This window comes from Homarus americanus, unplaced genomic scaffold (genome assembly GCF_018991925.1).
Source record: "Homarus americanus isolate GMGI-L3 unplaced genomic scaffold, GMGI_Hamer_2.0 scaffold33468, whole genome shotgun sequence".
NCBI lineage: Eukaryota > Metazoa > Arthropoda > Malacostraca > Decapoda > Nephropidae > Homarus > Homarus americanus.
In genome coordinates this window covers 4,475,774-4,497,821 of record NW_024714177.1, presented here as the reverse complement: position 1 = coordinate 4,497,821, position 22,048 = coordinate 4,475,774, and the positions used below count along the sequence as shown (strand labels likewise).

The 22,048-nt window shown below is 41.9% G+C and overlaps 1 protein-coding gene across 1 annotated transcript; it reads right to left on the bottom strand.

Annotated features, from left to right (window-relative positions):
- Positions 1-223: 223 nt before the first annotated feature.
- LOC121877322 (corticotropin-releasing factor receptor 2-like) lies at positions 224-20,217 on the bottom strand. Its single transcript, XM_042383019.1, has 11 exons — positions 19,950-20,217; positions 18,432-18,613; positions 15,657-15,782; positions 12,774-12,865; positions 9,365-9,471; positions 6,014-6,143; positions 3,075-3,231; positions 2,804-2,934; positions 1,995-2,068; positions 1,485-1,620; positions 224-1,266 (listed from the first exon to the last, which is right to left on the bottom strand). The coding sequence occupies exons 2-11, from the start codon at positions 18,610-18,612 to the stop codon at positions 781-783; spliced, it is 1,620 nt and encodes a 539-aa protein (XP_042238953.1). The 5' UTR covers position 18,613; positions 19,950-20,217; the 3' UTR covers positions 224-780.
- Positions 20,218-22,048: the final 1,831 nt, after the last annotated feature.

The following is a 22,048-nucleotide window of genomic DNA, read 5'->3' as shown; positions in this document are numbered from 1 at the left end:
CCCCCTTCCTTCCCCTTTATCCCTATCTCTTCCCCTTTACTCCCTTCCTTCCCCCATAACCCATCCTTTTCCCCTTACTCCTCTCATCCTCATTACCCCACCCCATCTCTTTTATTCCTTCCTCTCCCCCATCAGACTATCAGACTGTAGAACACTACAGAAGACAATATTTTCTTTCATAAAATGTTACTGTATTGAACAATGATACAACTTTGAAGTTCAATGTTTTATTTATTAATAAGTGCACAAAATGTTACAGCTGAAATTCTCCAGTTTATGTCCTCAGCTATCATCATTGTTGTTTTGGTTTATCAGTATTTTCTTTGGTGATGTTTAAGAGATTTCATGTAATTTGCTCTCCATTACAATCACCGTAACAAAGGAAGTAAAATACAAGATTGAGAAGCATTTTATCAGGAACATTTCTTAAGTCTCCACACAACACTTGACAATAACTGATCACGACAGAATTTTACACAGTTAATTGCCATGAAAATCTCTCGTGTATCAGAAATTTTATGTGTTCTTTTTGACCTGTTATGTTGCACAGGTGAGATCAACAACTTACCTGCAAATAAACACACAGGCACTGATATTCACAGACACACAGACACAAAATTACATGCACACATTAAAGTACACAGAAACAGATACATACACATTCATAAACACACAAGAAACCAATGATCAGTGAATTGATTACAGTAAGTCGAATATAAAACCTTCCACATAAGTCATGTTGCTGATCACACGGAACTAATCATCAGGTCTTGCAGCTGATCACACAGAACTGATCATCAGGTCGTGCTCAGCTTGGCTGGTGGCTCCTGAGGGATGGTCACTTGAGTGAAATCTCAGGAGTAAAGGCCCAGATGATTGATTTCTGGGCAGGTGGTGCTTCTTCAGTGCCTTTGGGTCAAAGGGCTGGATGCTAAGTGGCTGAGAATTGGAGTGGTGAGATCTTGGTGTTTGAGGGGTACAGAAGTGAGAACTGGTGCACTCAGGGCTTAGTGGCAGAGGGGTCGGCATCAGAGAACTCATTTGCTGTGAGTTAGGTGTCTGAGGGCTCATCAGAAGAGGACTGGGTGTGTTGGCGCTCAGCCTGAAAGAGAGGGAAGGTTCGAAGATGATGGTTCCCCTGGTGCTCTTACGGTGGGGGCTGCCCGTCTGGCTCAGCTGCCTCATACGATACTGCCTCCACCGCTTCCGAAGCAGCTCCTGCACCTCCCCGTTGACGAAACAGTACAGGACTGAGACGAACACGCCCTGCAGGGGTAAACATAACCATGGTCATATAACAGTAACTCACACAGACTAGGACAACAAGAGGTAGTTGCCAGAACAACAAGAGGAAGAAGCCAGGACAACGTGAGGAAGAGGCCAGGACAACGAGAGGAAGAGGTCAGGACAACAAAAGGAAGAGGTCAGAACAACAAGAGGAAGAGCCCAGGACAACTACAGTGCATTAGGAAGCCAAAACTCACCTGGGTGGACTGCAGGATGGCATTGGTCAGCATGTAAGCGCCCTCCAGGTTACCCTTATCGCCAGGGTTAATGGCGAACAACATATTAGTAATGCCGAGTAGTGGAAACAACACTGCCGTCGCCTTGATCGCCTTCCTGTACCACAACACAAACACAGGTACATATGTTGCATAGATACATGGACTCTGTGTAACTAGGAATTTCATGTAATTCCCAAAATAATCAGGAATTTCATGTAATCCCTAAAATGTGACTGTTATTAGGCATTAACTTACTTGAACAGGAGGTTAGGAGTTGGTTAGGTGAGGAGAGGTCAAGTTAGCACTAGTGAGAGTCAGGAGATGTTAGTAGAGCTGAAGAGGCTTGGGTCAGGAGATGTGAAGTTAGGACTGGTGAGGGCTGTAGTAGGTCACAAGAGGGTTGAGTCTGGTCAGGAGAGGTCAATTTAGGGCTGGTGAAGACACATGATGGGTAGGTGAGTGAGGGTGGAGGGGGGGGTGTTACCGTACCTGACCTGAGCGTCGCTGGCCCTCAGTTTGGTCACAAGGATCCTCACGATGTTGATGAGAAACAGGAGGTTGATCTGTAAACACGAGGCAGAAGAGGAAAATATATAATACGGGTGACACTACTATGTTAAAGAATTCGGTTAAGTAGGGTTTAGTTCAGTGGGTAATGCTCACAATTGTAAATGATTAGTTGCTGTAAATTTCAGTTAATACTCTCTCTCTCTCATAGCTGATTTTTCTTTCGTTTCCAGATAATAATGTTAATATTTTTGTCTTGTACATTGCGAGGTGTTTCTTCTTTGTTTGTGTTGACCTGCTGAGGCTCCAACATTACTAACAGCCACCATGCTGCCACAACTCCATAATATATACGTATGCAACTTGAAAACTGTCCAGATCAGAGGAAATCCAGCATGGGAGGACCTACCATGGTGGTGGTAACTATGGGAGGGCCTACCATGGTGGTGGTAACTATGGGAGGACCTACCATGAGGGCAGTAACCATGAGAGGACCTACCATGTGAGCAGTAACCATGGGAGGACCTACCATAAGGGCAGTAACTATGGGAGGACCTACCATAAGGGCAGTAACCATGGGAGGACCTACCGTGAGGGCAGTAACCATGGGAGGACCTACCATAAGGGCAGTATGGGAGGACCTACTGTGAGGGCAGTAACCATGGGAGGACCTACCATAAGGGCAGTATGGGAGGACCTACCGTGAGGGCAGTAACCCGGGGAGGACCTACCATGAGGGCAGTAACCATGGGAGGACTTAACATGAGGGCAGTGATCATGGGAGGACCTACCATGAGGGCGGTGACCATGGGAGCCACGAGGATCCAGACGTAAGGCAGATTACCATAGCCTCGCCAGCACTGGACGGGATAGTGAAGAGCCATGGTGGTGGCCCAGGCTGCCAGGAACACCATTGGCCATCCTGCAACACAAGAAACGAAGTAAAATACTATTCTATCTTCATCCAAATTGTAAAAAAATAAATAAATAAATAATAATAATTCGTGACGTCGCTGGCAATTATAATGCGATTACCAAAAATAATAATATCTAGTGACTCACCCCAGCCAATCATGTAGTAGAGGGTGAAGGGCGCCCCAGAGTCGAACACGTTGGAGGTAAGTCTGGAGTGTAGGAACAGCCCCTCGACAAACATCCAATTGATGGAGGCCATTTGGGCGTACATCGTCAGCGCCAGCAGCGTCTTACACAACCAGTCCTGCAACATTATAAGTTAGTCAAGATCTTTTCCCCATGTACTCAGTAGTGTCTAAGTCGATTACTCACGGTTGAAAGACAAGTGTTTACTCCAACTCGAAATGACGACTCGCTCACTCGAAGCAATGACATGTCTTTCAAAAGTTTTCAAATTATTAATAATTTCTAACTCTGAAAAATGTGAACGACTTTTGTGTTTTTTTCTCGTGATTATCGTTTATTTATTTATTTATGACTACAGGGTATATTTTTATGCTTAATGACGTCATATCCTCTTAACAAGACAAATACACGAGAATACTGGAACCATAGTGGTCATGTGGGTGGTATTGGTGGCCAGGGTGGTATTGGTAGTGACCAGAATGGTAATGGTAGTGACCAGAATGGTAATGGTAGTGGCCAGGGTAGTGATGGTAGTGGCCAGGGTGGTGATGGTAGTGGCCAGGGTGGTAATGGTAGTAGCCAGGATGATAATGGTAGTAGCCAGGATGATAATGGTGGCCAGGGTGCTAGTTCATTTCCTTTAATACCTGTACAGTACACCCTCCTCATATTGGTTAATCAAAGGACGTTTTTTTTCTTCAGTGTTCAATATAACTACAGTACACTTCCTATCTCGCCTCTTAACTCACCCCCTTCTTATTACTTATTCATCCTCTCCTTATTACTCTACCTCCTTCACTATTCTCCTTATTCCTCCTCCTTCATCTTTTTCTGTTTATTGTCTCCTTTATCCTCTCCTTCTTACATCTCTCTCTCCACCTGTCAGTCCTCCCTCCCATCACGTCTTTCCCTCCCTCCTCTCCCTCCCACCCCTCCGTCTGTATGCGTGTGTGGAATAATCTAAATCGGAAAAGAAACATGACCTCTAAATCACCCTGAGACTACACACACAATATATACACGTCTTCCTTCCTCTCATAATTCTTAAAAAAAAAATCACAGGAGAAAAGTATATAACCCTCACCCCGCCCCCACCCGTCCCCCACCCCCTCAGTTGGTATCCGAAAACGCACTTTATTCTTCTCGAGTCTTTGTGTAGATCTGACGCCATTCTGACTGACCATCTTTGTATCGTAGTTTCAAGTGGGTCATTTGGATGCATTCTAAAAAGCTATGGGTGATAGTTTAAGGCAAGATTATGATTTCTGTGTGTGTACTGTACTGATAACTTGGTAAGGCTGGGTAAGAAGGTGGGTATAGGTGGGTTATTGGGAGGATGAGTCTAGGTGGGCAAGTATGTATTTGAGTGGGTGGGTGGCTAAGGTGTGGTTAGGTGATAAGGTTGGTTGGGTGGTGTTACGACCGTGTCGTATTTTTCTATTTTTTTTTATATAACATGCTTCCATGTTCCATATTATTCCTGTAATGATGTGTTGTATTTACTATTATATAATCTAGTCACCTTAACCCTGTGCTGTTAAGGTTTTAACTGTTATTATTTGTTCAAACCCATTTTGTATTGTAACCAGTATTCTTTGTTCTCTAACGACCATCTGCATCGTTAAACGACCCACCGGCGGGTCGCGTGGCGGGAGCCGACCTTATATATAGGACCCACCAACTAACGTAGTGAGTTCAGCCCTCTTGTCATACAGTTCACATCCTTTGAGTGACACTTGTCACCTGTTACTTGTACTTAATTTATTTGTGTTGTTCCTGTCGCCACCAATGTGGTATATCTATGTGAGTACCTATTTATGTCCATCAGTATTTGCTTAGTTACATTTAAGTAATTCAGTGTTGTTTCACGTTAGTTAATTTCAGTGTTAGTTTTTATGTTTATGCAGTGTTAACGTAATCCAATGCTTTATTTTTATTCTTTTGATGTTTCGATGTTTAGTATCATTTGCGTCTTAAAAGTTTCGATGGTGAATCAATTTGTTGTGACAGCCTACGAGGCTCTTTAATGTGTTAATATTTAATTAATTAAATTCTTAAAGGTTTACTTTATTTATTTTTATTCCCTTTTAATTTACTTCACTTTATTTTTGTTTGTTTACGCCTAGACCTGGTTATTTAAGTAAATTAAGAGACGGCGTAACAGTGGGTAGCTGGATTATTATGGATGGGTGAGTGGTTGGGTAAGTTGGTGGGTTGGTAGGTGGGCTAGGGTGGGTCAGGTGATATGGCTGATTGGGTGGATCAAGTAATGAAACAGAGCGTGTATCTACTGTAGGCTAGGTGGCTGGGTAGGTAGGTTGGTGGGCTAGGGTAGGTGGGTCAAGTAATGAAACCTAGCGTATGGCTGGGCTGGGTAGGTAGGTTGGTGGGTTGGTAAGTGGGCTAGGGTGGGTGGGTGGGTCAAATACGCGTGGTTGAGCCCCCTGCCCTCCACCTGCTGGCTCCATTAAACAGATCTACGACCTCCAGGTGTTATGAATGAACTTGTAAACACTTGGGTATACTGTGTAACTGTTTTACTGCCGGGTTTGTGTTTCTGACATGTAGAACTATAACTCTGTTCGTGTTTGTGTGTGTGTGTTGTGTTTGCATGTCTGTGTGGTTGTGTCTGTGTTTGAGTGTGTGTGAGAGAGAGAGAGAGAGGGGTTCTTTAAGATGTGTGTGTGAGTGTGAGAAAAAAGCTATCCTTAGGAGCCCTTAACCTATATCGAGAAATCAGATATCTTTTTAGATACATACCACCTGAGGCCCCGAGGCATAACGAACACACACACACACACACACACACACACTTAATCACAAGCACAAATAATAGATATGTAAAGACAGAGACAGACACGCACACAGATACTGGAACACACAGAAAGACACAGACTCACCACGTCACGGTAGGTGGTGGTGTGGCGGTGAAAGATGAACGGCTCCGTCAGAATAAGCATCACTAGGAACCTGACGATGAGTGACACCACCAAGTTCCGGTGTACCCGTAGGCGGTCACACTCCAGGGTCCTGTGAGGTTAGGTGAGGTTAATATGTGGCATAATGAGGTTTTATGGGGGGAATGATGAGGCATTATGAGGTTTTATGAGGCTATTATGAGACGTTATGAGAAGCATTATGGAAGATGAAGTATGAAGCACAATATGAGGCATTATTTAAATACTTCAAAACTCGCGCTTAAACAAAACACTATAAAAATTATTTTGTCAGACTGATTACACACACCCACACAGGCCTTAAAATACACTACCAATATGTCAACCCCCCCTCCCTCTCCCCTTCCCCCTTTCCCCTCCCCCATTTCCCTTTCCCACCTTTCCCTCCCCTCATCTACCCCACTTTCGCCATCCCTCCTTCCCCACTTCCTTTCCCCCCCTCCCCCTTCCCCCATCCCTCCTCCCCCATCATCAACATTGGTATATATACAAGCATTGGAGTCATATTTCCTTTCTAGATTATGTAGTTTATTTATCAAACGGGTGAATAAAGTTATTCGCGTCAGTAATCGTTAAAGTCCATGTTTGTTGATCTCCCTCACAAACAGAGCAAGACCCTGGGCAAATATTTTCACTGTGTCGTCTGGAGGAGAGAGAGACGATGGATCAATATCAAGTGTTTAATGTTGATATGATAATTTACTTTTTTCTGGGGGGGGATATCTCTCTCTCTCTCTCTCTCTCTCTCTCTCTCTCGTATTTTTTTAGGATCTAGGGAACAGGCTGGCGAAAATGTAAAAAAAATCTTTATCTTTGAAAAATAAATGCCAGGATAATTGGATAACATTATGAAGACAACAGCAATGATCCCGCGATTATGGGGTTAAGACGTGAAACCTCCATATAACGGACTTTTCTCTATGTATTCTGTTAAATGGAGGGGTTTCATACCCAACAGACCCTTGATATAACGGACTTTCATATCTATATACTTCGTTAGATTGAGGTTTTACATTTAATGAACTTTCGATATAACGGATATTCCTCTTCATATAGTCCGTTAAATAGAGGTTTTACTGTGTACAGATTTCGAGCTGGAGTTTTACGTTATACCAAGTGAGCGTCGTCAGGTCACGGAGGGGAGGGAGGGAGGCAGTGAGAGAGGGGAGGGAAGGAAGGTGGGTTGTTATGTCATCTTATATGAATTCAATTAAAAATAATACAAGGAGTAAAGAAAAAGATACTCAATTATTTAGACATATGTGGAACCCTGATATAATTGTGTGTGTGTAGGGGGAAGTCACGTGAAGATCAATATATATTTTAAAGAGAACTAGGTATTCTCGTCATCAGGTTATATAATGATGGCACCATGAGAGAAAGATTAACTCCCCTCAGGATCAAAGGTGTGGATACCGTAAGGTTTGGATACCGTAAGGTTTGGATACCGTAAAATATCGTCAGCCGTGCGAGAAAGATCAAACACGATAGACCATAGACAGTCCCTTTTACCACCTTTAGGGGAAAACAAAGTTCACTGATTCTCTGAACTCAATTTTCCTTTTCCCTCTTTTTGGGGGGGGCTGATTTCGAAAGAGCGGGATGTTATTATGACATGATAGGTTACATGTACACAGGATATATAATACAAAAAAAGGGTATTTGTCGTTCTCACCACCTCAGCGATGGTAGCTGTAGACGCCTGATGATAATGATGATGATGTAAATAGTGTAGAGGTATTTAGAGAGGTTTTGGTAACACTCGTATAGATTTAAAGGACATCTTGTCATTCTAAATTCACCACTGTTCACATTCTTCTACCCATAACACCCTCCTCTTCCTCACATTCTTATTTTTCGCTAAGTATTACTGATAATTGGGCGTCTGTATGTCTGGCTGCCGTGTATTGTCTCGGTTATGTTATAAAATTTACCGGTGTTAATTTTTTTTTTATATCAGAACTGTAGATGTGGTTCCCTTATACCTTATAGTGTCTGGTACATGTGGGGTGTTGTTGTTTGGCACGCTCCGGCCCTCATAAGGTAAGGAGGATACCAGAACTCCGTATATTTGTCACATCCAGGCGTGTCAACAAGGCCTAACAGGAACAAGGTAAAAGTGACACTCGTCTCCTCAAATTTTAATGTTGCTTTATACCAGTTGACTGAGGCGACGGGACTTGGGATCTGTCCTCACACCCTCTAACCCTTTTTTACTTTTGGATGAACTGAATTGAAATAGTTTCTTTATTTACTATGAGTCATAAATATAAAAGATAACCAGAAAACTTTGCTTATAGATGATGATAAATACGTATCGTCATTCCCACCATATCGTCCTGGTGCAGTGGTACGTCGTGCAGCCGCTTGGGTTATTCAAACATGTTGCGAGAAACAAATCTTTTTTTTTTCAATGCCGTGGCGTCAAGACCAGCGGCAGCTTGTTAATGGAACAAAATTATTCAACAAGTCACCTCGGCTGGTGTGAACCCCCCCCCCTCCCCCCCCAACAGTTTTGTAAGACAGGTGTTACTCCTCTCTTGATCTTTGGCCGATTTCGACATTTTGATAAACAATTCCGAGAGAGACATGTTATCTCGTTCAATGTTTCTCTCTTCGTTACACACTGGCAAATGCTCAAATAAATTATTAACAGTAAATTACACTTTTCTACGTTTTGAAAAAGTTGCGATGAATTTACGAGTGTTTAATTCTGGTTGTCATCAGCACTGGCGGTCTGATGTTGACGGCCACGATGGACCTGTGTTGTCGAGACGAGGTTGGTTAGCAGGAGGGAGGGAGGGAGGAAGAATGTACCCACCATGTCTGATCCTCTCTGCCTCTCTCACTACCCCGACTTCCCTGGAACACTTCTCCCTGTTCCTTCTCCTCTCTCTCAATCTTTCCGAAACGAAGTGTGTGTGTGTGTGTGTGTGTGTGTGTGTGTGTGTGTGTGTGTGTGTGTGTTGGTCAAGCTTATCTAATTTTAGTTTATATTTACTTATCATTTCACTACTTCTTAGCTTGCTAGCCATTCGGGCGGTTGGTCTGTTCTTTGTTACTTTGTTATGACCTTTACTGTCAAGTGCTATTGTGAGTGACGAGGATATGAAGGTGATAAATTGAAGGTAGAATAAATGAAAATGACTATCACGACGATGTTGAAGACGGTGACTACAGAGAGCAAAATAATGTTTGTATATAATGAATGTGACACATGAATGAAAGGTGACACATTAGAGGACATCCATATTACAAGAGGACATACATATAATACGTGGTTGTGAGACTTACCTGAAGTATGTGAAGACGAAGATGGTAAGGATGAGGGTAAGGAGGGACAGTAGCGCCCCAATGAAGGTGATGTACCGCACAGCGTCCAGCACACCCGACCTGACCCCCTGAGAGAGAGAGAGAGAGAGAGAGAGAGACTGTATTTAATTTAGGTGTATCTGAAGGAGTTGTAGAACATATAAAGCATTACAACCTATGATTAACCGTATATATTGATATATTAAGACATTAACGTAAAAAAAGGCAAAACATCTAAAAGCTCAAGGAATATGGGACCTGAACCCCGAATTTAATGACGCCCCCTTACACCTACCGAGGCTCTAAAGACTCCATTGTAAGGTGAAAGAGGTGTCTAGGCTTGATAAATTTGCTGAAGGGCGTAAGAACAGGGACATAAACATCAGAATATGAGAAAATGAGGAGTCTGCAATAGGCCGGTTGGCCTGTGCATGGCAGCTCCTGTCGAGAGTTACTACCACTCTCTCCATCATCCATGAATCTATCTAGCCTCCTTTTAAAACTTTCCAGCGTTCCAGCACTTACTACAAAGTTGCTAAACTTGTTCCACTCGTCCACCACCCTATTTGTGAACCACTTCCTTCCTATCTCCCTCCTAAACCTAAACTTATCCAACTTAAAGCCGTTGCTACTAGTCCTATCCTGCTCGGATATTATAAGAACTTTATCTATATCCCTTTTATTGATTCCTTTCACCAACTAAAATACTTCTATCATATCCCCCCGCACTCTTCGTCTTTTTAGGGAATGCAAGTTTAGTTTCTTTAACCTATCTTGATATGGTAGGTTTCTAAGTCCCGGAATCATTTTCGTCATTCTTCGCTGCACCGACTCCAGTGAATTGCTATCCATTCTATAATGAGGGCACCAGAACTGAACCGCATAATCGAGGTGCGGCCTGACGAGCGCAATATATAGTTGCAATAAGACCTCTGCACTCTTATTACTTACACTTCTAGATATAAAACCTAATACTCTGTTTGCCTTATTTCGAACATTAACGCACTGTTTTCTAGGCCGTAGGTCCGGGCTTACAAGTACCCCCTAAGTCTCTTTCACAAGTCGACTTCTCTAGGTTGATGTTGTTAAGGCTGTATACATTGACAGTATTTGTTCTTCCAATATTAAGTACGCTGCACTTGCTGGTGTTGAATTTCATTTGCCATTTTTCTGACCACCCCTGCAGTTTATTTAAATCCTCCTGTAGTGCATTTGCATAATGCCCTGAATTAATCTGCCGCCCTATCGTATCTGGGTATACATGTGACAATAGATTTTTCTTTTAGTGGCGTTCAATGTTTTCCTAAAGACTTAAATCTGGGTCACATGGGGTTGTTTTTTATTGGCGTTCTGTGAGGGATTTCATCAAAATCTTCCACACCTGTTGCTCCTTAACCCACACACCTGTCCTACACCTCCGTCATGGTACACAAATGCGTCACAACACCCAGACCTGCACACAGTTGCCCCAACTTTGTCCTACAATGCTGTTAAAAATTTTGGTGTTGCATACTGACGTAAAAGATACCCACGTGCAATTTTTTGAAGATTCATGCATATTTGAGTGAGCACCAGCAATTTGAAAAATAGCGATTTTGCTTATACGGCATACGCGCCTATATATGAGATTACTCAACCATCATAAGGGATATTAACACAAATCATTTGCCTGTCTTAATTAAAAGCTGTTATCACTAACACAAAAAATTTAATCATCCTTATTCTCTCATGGTACATTAAGGGGTTTTATCATATATTCACAAGGTATTATTTCTCTAGAGGAATAAACCATGATTTCTGTTCGGAAACAGATGATCGTTTGCGCTGATTACGAACGCGGAGTCTGTCATTTTCAACTACTTGAAGGACTTCTTGAAAGCGCTCTTCATCCGTGGCAACATTAAGAAAGTCATGGCGAAATTTTACACCACTCTCTGCAGCCTCATTGACGACCTGAAGCTTGTCCACAACCCGTTTCATGTTCAGGTAGTCGTCATGATCCGCCCATTCACTGGCTGGACTGTGGAGAAACTGATAGGGCAATGGTGAAGAACCGGCTTGAGTCAGGTCCAATTAGGTCCACCAGGGCAGTGCCACTTTCTGGGACAGGGGGAAGATATGGCTTTCCATAGCCCCCATGATTGAGCCCCACTCTCTTAGTAACTTTAGTGCCTTCATGGCAAAGAAGGGCCTTCCTCATCTCCTCTTTTGTCCTTTCTTGTACTTGGGACGAGAACAAAGCCAGTGGGGCCAACTCCTCAGTTAGGTACCAAGTGCGTCTACCGAGTGCCACACGTGCTTTGTCAACTATTGTGGCGTCATATGGGGCAAATTCAGCCAAGGTTTCGACCAAATTCAAGTCATTTAGTGGCTCACTTGCTGGAACGGGGCAAACAATCCACCATGGGACATAAACAGCGACTGTGAACACAGCAAACCGTTCTAACTTGCTGATTTGACTTTTAGTCACAACCTCGGCTTTGGGAAACTGCTCTTTGATCTGGCCTGACAAAAGAACAATCTTGAGGGTATAGAGCAGTTTAGCCATCCACCTTGCTTTATAAAGTGCGCCGGGGTAGACCATCGTGAAGTTCACTGGCTCGGATCCTTTAGTTACAAGCAGCAGACAAAGCTCTACCAGCTCCTTGTAGTCGCCACGTGTAAATGGTTGGGCTAGAGATTCACGGAAGAAGTCAGCCATCTCCTGCTGGCGCTCCTCAAACACTCCAGGCATTGCGGGGTAGTAGTAGTAGTATTTCTTTTTTTCATTGTACGCCAGTTGAGAGAAATGGGTCTTGAACCTAGAAATGCAATTATTGGGATTATTGTATTTCGTACTAATCTATAATATTGTTTTAGGGGTATTAAGATTGATATGATCGATCATTTGCTTGGTGTTAGTGTATCTTGTAAGTCTTAATAAAAGAAATCCCACTAAATTTGTTCATTAGATAATAATATTCCTCGTTATTTTGTAAAGCCGACGGTGCTAGTTCAAACATGCACCGATCTCCAAGAAAATTTACAGGGGTGTTTCCTAGATAAATACACAACACTAAAACTTTGAACAGCATTGTAGGACCATTTGTTTTTATTTTTGGAGGGTAACGGTCACACCCTAATCCCCACCACTCACATCCCCGCCACCCGCACTCCTTCCCTCACTCCTCATACACCATCCCTCACCTCTATACACACACCCTTCATATTTTTTCACTTTCAAAGCTAAATAATTATACACAAACTCAACTTTCATTCACTCTTAAGTCAGTAGCGAGTTCCAAAAAATATTTCCTTGTTAATCTTGATATGACACCTTGACCTGTAGTGACCTGGCCTGACCTGGACTGACCTGTAGGAAATGGACTGACCTGAAGTGACCTGGACTGACCTGGTTTTCTATGACGCTGAGACACTGGGAGTAGTTGGTCCAGCCGCCCCTGAGCCACGACCCTGTACCGTCACACTCACGGTACGCAAACGCTGTCGGTGGAGTGGTTATGGTACAGTGGTTAAGGTACAGTGGTTATGGTACAGTGGTTATGGTACAGCTATTATGTTACAGTGGTTATGGTTCAGTGTTTAAGGTACAGTAGTTAAGGTACAGTGTTTAAGGTACAGTGGTTATGGTACAGTGGTTATGGCACAGTGGTTTAGGTACAGTGGTTATGGAACAGGGGTTATGGTACAGGGGTTATGGTACAGTGGTTATGGTACAGGTATTATGATACAGTACTGCTTCAGTAACTCGAATTTACATAACCGATAACGTATAACGGGGAGGGAGAGGAGGAGAGGGGGTAAAGGGTGAGCCCCATCTGTGTGGCTTAGAATGACAGACGTTTAGTGGAACGGATATTACCGATCACCCTGGTTCGATTGATGGTGAGAGAGGCGCGCGTGTGTGTGTGTATGTATGTAACCCTACCTTAACTATAGATACATTCACTGATCATCTGTTAAGAGAAGACAACATATTATTATACTTTTAATCTGATTCTTCATTTATTATACATTTGTTTTTCCATGTTGTTATATAGGGAATCTGACCACAGGGCTGACTGACACCTTATATGGTTGATTACTGTTGCCCAGGAAAAATCCCTCGTCTATTATGTGTAAAATGTTCGTGTGTCTGTACTTCCGTTGTTGCTCGTTAAGGTGTTCTTTCAACCACGAAATCGGATTAACGATGTGATGTTATAATCGGGTTTCTATTCTTTTGTATAGTTCTTGTTCTGTTCTTGTATCGATATGGTTATTATACCTATGTTCTCGTATCGTTATTTCTGTGCTGTGTGACTTAAAAATAATTAATTACAATTAATTATATATGATTATTAAATATATCCGTAATTAAATTCCTCTGCTCTCCCTCGCTGCCCCACCCCCTTCCCTGGCGCTTCCACATCATCATGGGTGTCACATAACAAGCTAGGTAACTCCCTAACGAGCCAATTACCACTGGGATGTGACCTGTAAACGAAATCTGTGCGTTACAGGAAATTTGGAACAAAGCGTTATTATCAACTTTTAGAAAGAGAGAGTTAGACGACGTTTGTGTGGCAGTGTGATATAACTTCATGTAGCAGGACGTTTACCAACTGTTCGTCCCTCATTGTGCTAGAGGAGAACGGTGGAGGCTGTCATCCCACCTGGACAATCGTCTGTTTTATGCGGTTTTTACCATCTTAGTTAAATGGTCATGTTAGATTTGGTTAAGTTACGTTACGTTAAATCGCATAAAACAGACGATAGTTCAAGTGGAATGTAATCCGATGGAGGACTTGCACTGTAAGTAGAAACAGTATCCATCTTACCGTCCGCCCGGCATCTTGTCAACCTCTGAACTTGAACAAATAAACGACGATTTTGTTGAAGCTTGGCGAGTGGAGTAGCTGAACCTATATTGACCTTCTACGTTTAGGAGAATTATGGCCGCCTTCATCTTTATGTTGACTGGGGTCCACACTATACATCCTTGTGGTCAACTTTTGGGTTTTTAGTTGCTGGGTTTTTTTTCTCCTTTTAATTTTACGAACTTATTAATTCATTCTAAACATAGCCACAGTGAACAGCTTCCCCATAATGTTGGCGTTTGAGTTATAAGTAATGATAGTGTTCGTTACCACAACATTTATATTTTTGTGTAAATTTTAGTTCAGATTCCTCTAAGACGACTTAACTGAATTGGAACACACTGTAAGGATGAAGTCCATGTTTCTTGCAGTGTGTGTTAAAGGGGTCGACGTCCCTGGCGGTCCTCAAGACACATCTTAATTGTTGAAGAAAATTTAAAAACTGGATATTGCATTTTTTACGTGAAAAATATTTATTGCCGTCCAAAATATAATGCTGAGAAGATTATTCAGCAGAGTAGATAATATACGAACCAAATGTGTTAGTAATGAAAATGTTGCTCTGATAACGAGGCGCTGGTCTGAGGAATTGTAGCCGTGTGTGTTATTGACTTATTAGATTTGGAATCTTCCGCCGGAAAAGTAAATTACATTGAATCTGTACAATGAACACCTCATGTGGGCGATACACAACACCAAGTGACGGGTCAATGACTCATTTATTTTGATAATACTAACAACAAAATATTTACTTCTCACAAAACGAAATGAACATGGCAGCTTAACTCTTTCGCACATTAGTAAAGGTAAAAGAGTGAACACCGTCTGTCCTGAACGACAATTGGTGTTGCATAGACGCTGACGAGGAAACTTTTGTCATTATGGAGGTGAACGAGCGAGATGCTGCAGTAAAAACTTGTCGGCGGGCGAGTCAGGTTGTGACTAAGTCTGATCTTTTGTAACTATAAACAAAAGGAAAAATATCCATAGCAGACGACAGGAACAAAGGTGAAAGTAAAAAATGATGATGAAGTTGCTGTTTATAATAGTAGGATCTAGTAACTCTTAACTAGGTAATTGTTACGCTTGACACCACAGACAGGAGGAGCCTCACCACACGCTACACCACAAGACAGGAGCCTCACCACACACTACACCACAAGACAGGAGCCTCACCACACACTACACCACAAGACAGGAGCCTCACCACACACTACACAAGACAGGAGCCTCACCACACGCTACACCACAAGACAGGAGCTTCACCACACGCTACACCACAAGACAGGAGCCTCACCACACGCTACACCACAAGACAGGAGCTTCACCACACGCTACACCACAAGACAGGACCTCACCACACGCTACACCACAAGACAGGAGCCTCACCACATAAGACAGAAGGAGGAACTCACCGTCAGGGTAGTTGAGTAGGTCCGGGACGTCGCTGAAGACAGTGGCGCACGGCTCACTCACTGTCCTCCCCGCCTGTGTGGCCGGCCAGCAGTACAGGGTATCCCAGGTGGTGTTACAGTACACACCTGTAGGAAGGTGATGGTGTTAGTACCTGGGAGCCGCCCACCCACCCCCCACACACACTCACACACTGTCCTCATATCAATCAACACTTATGTGTTTGTTGTCTACCTGGTGTCAAAGGTTAGGTCAAAGGAATGTCCTTAACCTGTGTGTGTGTGTGCGCGTGTTTTATTAACTTAAACAAATGGGAGTATTACACGTATTTTAATATTCAAATGAGTTACGGCACAATCATTCCACGGTTCCCCAAAGGTCAGATAACATAATTATACAAGGGGACTCAAGTCTACCCTCTGTTTTTGAGATAACCACAAAAAAAAAACAACGATGTACGGCGAGGATATTGATGCAACACTGACGATTTTCTTTTATACGATACAAATATTAATGTAGGTTATATGATATAATATGGTGTGTGTGTGTGTGTGTGAGGCGAGGTGCTGTCGTGGTATAAAGCGAAACAAAGATGTATTAAGGTCTGGCCAAGCGTATCCCATCCTGCTATACAAATTCCAAAGTGTGGAACAAAACACTCACTGTCTCACTAAAACACTCATGGACGATACGTAAAACTGTGCTGTATTAAAATGAACCAAGAAACACACATACAGCCGTCGACATTACTAGACGGATGACCCCAGAAGAAAGAGGACCGCCTGAGCTTCGACTACTATCAACAGCCTTATTACCGGAACATAACCTTCTTGATAGGTAGACAGTGAAAGACGTCAAAATAAAGGCGAGAACCATATCGCCTCGACGCTGTGATCTGAAGGTTATGGCTTATGTCACGTTAAGGGGGAAACTGAAGAAGGGAAGGGGAGTGGTTGGTTTAAGGGGGCGCTCACCCAGATGTTGCCATGGAGACTCATCTCTGCTCACCCAGATGATGCACGCACATTGTCAGCTTCCAGGTCACGCAGAAGTGTAAATCGGGGACCAGTCTTTTGGGTGCTTTATCGACGTCTGTTTTTGTGTGTTCAGGAGACCACCCCGAAAAAGTTATCCAGTAGCGGACGAAAAAAATTTGTCTCAAAGTGATAAGTGTTTTGGAACCGTCCAAGAGAGACCGTTTCAAGACAACAGGACTAAATGATGAAACAACGCAACAGAAGACGGGAAATAGACGAGGTGAGACAATATAAGACAAGATAGAACAAAATAAAACAAGACGGAACGGAATAAGACAAGAAGAAACAAGAAAACGAGATAAGACAACAAAAATAAAACATTTGGTAAAGATAGAAAAAAAGCACATACGTATTCAAGAAAATACAAAACCTGTCACAGAAATTAAACCAAAAGTATTACCGACACTGATGCCAAGGTGAAGGACCCAAGCTCCTCTTATCCTCCATAAAGGCAAAATACTACTACTACTACTGCTACTACTAATACTACTACTACTACTAATAATAATAATAATATAGTAATAATAATGATGATTTATTTATGTGAATTTGATACATAACATAGAATGATCTCATATATATCCCCCTCACTCCCATACAAGCCTCACACAATATCTGGATCCCAAGGTTGAGAATACAAAGACAGACTCTATTACTAACACCTCACAGTTGTGTGTTGTTACTGATATAAAAAGAACATTGGTGGCAGTGGTAATGAATATTGTATTGCCTTGGTACATCTGTTAAATACACTGGAACATTCATATAATGGAGACCAAAGGAAGGTGGTGATGATAGAGTCATTCCTGAGAGAGAGAGAGAGAGAGAGAGAGGCTATATATCTCGATGTGTGTGTGTGTGTGTGTGTGTGTCTAAATATTGGCCCAGCCGTGTGTACATGCATCTAAAAGCTATCCGTGTGTACGTCTGCCTCTGCTGAACCAACACAAATTTCTTTTATACAACTTTCACATTCACAAACATAAAATCTGGGCCAAGACGTGCACACACCTGGGCTAGATGTACACACAGCTGGGTTTAGCTTACACTCAGTTGGGTTAGACGTACACACAGCTGGGTTAGATGTACACACAGATGGGTTAGACTTATAGACAACTGGGTTAGACGTACACACACACACACACACACCTGCGGACTTGTAAATAACCAAACTGGTGGATATTCAAATGGGGAATATGAAATTTTCAAGTACCTGTACGGGCAAACGCAGAAGAGTACAACAGCTGCAATTGTTCACTAAAGAAACGGAATTTCTATGGGAAAATAAAAGGTATAACTATAGTTAAAACATAGGAGTAGACTCGAGGCCTTTGGTGTGGGGATATAGAGAAAGGGGTGAATGAGAATGAGCAGGAAGTGAATTAGAGAGAGAGGAGAGATAAAAAAGTAATTTGAAGCAGGGTGAGTGATGGAAAGGGAAAACTGCGTGCTGAAAAGGCAAGGAGAGTAGTTTGTGGGGTTGGGGGAGGGAGAGAAGCAAGTAGGTAGAGAGTTGTGTGGGAAAAGGAAGAATGATATGCGGGGGAGAAGAGTAAGGAGCTTGAAGTGAGAGGGGAGAGTAGAGATTATTATTATTTATTTTTATTATTTTGAATTAGACAAGGAAGGTGTCGGGCGCAGAGTCACGAGTTAGGGATATAAACTTGAGTTATAACACCTTAATTAATCTCAGATACACCAAACACCCCAACAATACGAGTAACCGGAGTTGATGTTTACCGTCAGGAAGGGGGTTCTTCGACGACTCCTCCAGGCATCTGCGTCCTTCAGGTGACATCGTGAGGAGGTGATGGTGAGGGTAGTGAGATGGGCCGGGTACGGAGGTGAGGTAGGAGCCAGCTGTAGTGACCCCGAGCGTGGATGTGGTGGTCATGGATGGTGACCTCTGGCTGCTGTCCATGCTGAGGGCAGTACATAAACAGGGTTATCCTGATTACTTAACTTAAATGTAAATTCTTTCAACACACACACAACAGAGTGTAAAACCTTTTAGTTACTTTCAACGCGTCGTTACTCAGGACTAGGTGATCACATGAATAATCATCATCATCATCATCATCATCATCGGGAAAAAAAAGAGGGTTCGGATAACGATAGGGATTTTCACCACTAGGGAGGATAATGGCACCAGGAAATGTATTTTTTTTTAGTCTTGGCCACAGTTCACAAGTGATCCTTCCCCTTTGACGATACCGAGGGAGGGTGGATGAGAGGGAGAAGAACGACCTGACGAAGAGTGGGTGAGATGGAGAAGAACGATCCTGAGGGAGAGTGGGTGAGAGGGAGAAGAACGATCCTGAGGGAGAGTGGGTGAGATGGAGAAGAACGACTTGAGGGAGGATAGTGAGAGGGAGGAGAACGATCTTAGAGGAAGATGGTTAGGTGAAAAAATGGGGGCAAATTATGCAGAACAATACGAAAAGTGGTGAGGAAAAAGTCGAGGAAGGGATGAGAATAGATGAAGGTAATTGAGGTAGGTTGATTAGGTTCGGGTATACCGGTAAGGAGACAGAGACGCCCAACAAAGGCCCCATGGTGTTTCTATGGCTGTCTTCACACCAGTCAATTAACGATACCTTGAATAGAATACTTTGATCCGATCGCGTTCAAAGTCACAACACAGACAGGGGGAGAGCGCTGAAATATATTGTGTGTGGATTCGATAAAAAAAAATAGGATTCTTCTTGGTACAGTGACCAGGGTATAGTGACCAGGGTACAGGGACTAGGGTACAGTGACCTGGGTACAGTGACCTGAGTACAGTGACCAGCTGATGGTGGCAGTTATTACCGGGGAATCTATCTTTCATAAAATAAGACCAAAATATATGAGTAGTTTACTGACAAAACATTTAAGTCTTTGGTAAAATAATTCTAAAAGGTAGTCGTTGATACTTGTAGTGTGTGCGTGTGTGTGTGTGTGTGTGTGTGTGTGTGTGTAGTAAAATAGGAGAATATTGATCAGCTCTAGTCCAGCAAATGTTAATACAAACATAAAATGGTGAGTTTTAAGTTACAGCTGTCGATTCATATTTCACGAGTTGTTTTGGTAAAAATATACCAGTAACATACGTCTTTTTACACGCACACACAGACTTACGTACACACACCAAGGTATATGTATAAACATAGGCAAACACACAAATACATACATACTGTACATACCTACACAAAGAAGTAAACAGAGTCACATATATAATCTATTAACAACATATTAATAAATATATTCACATCTTACCTTAAACTGCATTCGCCAAAATCTAATGTCAGTTTAGGTAAGTCATTTAATTATCAAATGTACTTCCTAGTCTTTATTTGTAAACAAGTATTGTTCCGTCTCTCACTAATGTTTTTTTCTCGGTTTATTTTACGAGGAGTCATCCATCAGTCATACACAGTGACAGTCACACGGTGTTCTCCATAACAGACTTTAAGCTATTTTTTTTCTATTTCTCGCGTCTAGTATGTGCGCCTCCTGTGTACCAGCACCACCCTCATCCTGCCGCCCCTCGACCCACACTGACACTTTCCCGCCAAGTCTAAGGAGAGGCCGTCGACGCATGCGTTAAGATAATAGTTCTTTTAACCTGCCTCTTTTTCCCTTGATGGTGATTTTTTTTTATTATACCGAGAAACTCCTAAAACTTGATCACCCCATCAAAATTCAATATACTATATATATATATATATATATATATATATATATATATATATATATATATATATATATATATATATATATATATATATATATATATATACATATATATATATATATATATATATATATATATATATATATATATATATATATATATATATATATATATATATATATATATATATATATATATATATATATATATATATATATATATATATATATATATATATATATATATATATATATATATATGTATATCTATTTAGGCAGAGACGTTGCAGGCCTAATACCGGTAAGTATTTTTGTTGATTTGTTCTTACAGGTGATTCTTAGTTCCAGGTGTTCAAGAACAAAATCAGTAATTGTTTCCTGGTGGATAAGATGATTTTTTTCTAGCCTCCTACTTGTTGTCTTTCTTCCGTTTCTGCTTTTTTGTTTCCCTTGGCTTAGATATAAGGGAAAGTAAAGATTAAAGAAAGGGAGAGGAGAAGGTTGAATGGGGAATGAGAATTGTAGAAAGGGAGAGGAAATGGTTGAATGGTGAAGAAGCGCAGTAAGGTAGAGGAAAGGGGGTAGATCATGTAGAAAAAGAATCTCCCCTTATGTCCTTAATTAGCATACAACTTACCTGTGGCTACTTATACTGTGTTGAGTAGTAAGTAAAGTCACTGCAGAGAATGGTTATAATAGGAGTGCCCCTACGGTTGCTTGTCACCTCTGTACTGACGCTGCTCAAGTCCTAAACACACTTACATTAAATCAAGTTAGACGGTGATGATTGAAACAAGTTATTTGTTATACGTTTGCTTAAGTAACTTTCTTCATATAGTAAAATTAAAATAGAGATTTCAGTTAATTCCGTCAGTTTTAGTGTGAGTATATCATGTTCTTAACCTAACTTAACCAAATTTAACTCAACATTGCCTTGATATTAACCCTTTCCTAACATAACCCATTCTGGTAGGAGGAAACTGGAGGAGGCGGTGCTGGGGGAGCTATTACAACGTGAGAGGAACTTGCTATCACCTGCAATGACGATGTTGTATCACAGGTAACCAGGGCAGTACAAGGGGCAATATACAGCTACATCTGCCTCGAGAAAGTACACAAGGAAGTTGGAGATATTGCTTAGGGGTCATACCATCAGGGCATGGAAGAACCCCCAGATGGCCACAATAGACTCTGGTATCCTGTTTTCCTCTCCGACTCGTCTTTAACACCGAGTATAACAAAAGAATATCGACTCTCCCGCTGTGTTGAGATACAGAACCCTTTAAAACCTTACTTCCTTTCATTTATTGCCTGCTTATCAATAGATTTGTGGAGGTTTGAAGTTTTATTGCCGTGGGAAGGAAAACTAAAAGAAGAATGGTTTTTCCTCTCCCTATAAGAAAAGGTTTGCTCCTGACGCTGTCCCAGTATAGATGCGCAAAGGCAAGGGAACGTACGTGATGATTGACGATTCTGTACTCGTATTTTTTTCTGTGTGTGTGTGTGTGTGTGTTGGGGACGGGTGTCTTTAGAAATCATTTAAATGCGGTAACTCGAACAAATAAAGGAACCATTTTATTTTTTTGGTTGTGTGTTTTTGGTTAATCACAAAATCTCAGAAACCAAAAAAAAAAATCGATATTCAGTATTTTCCCCCAATTACTCTCTCTGGTAACTGGAGA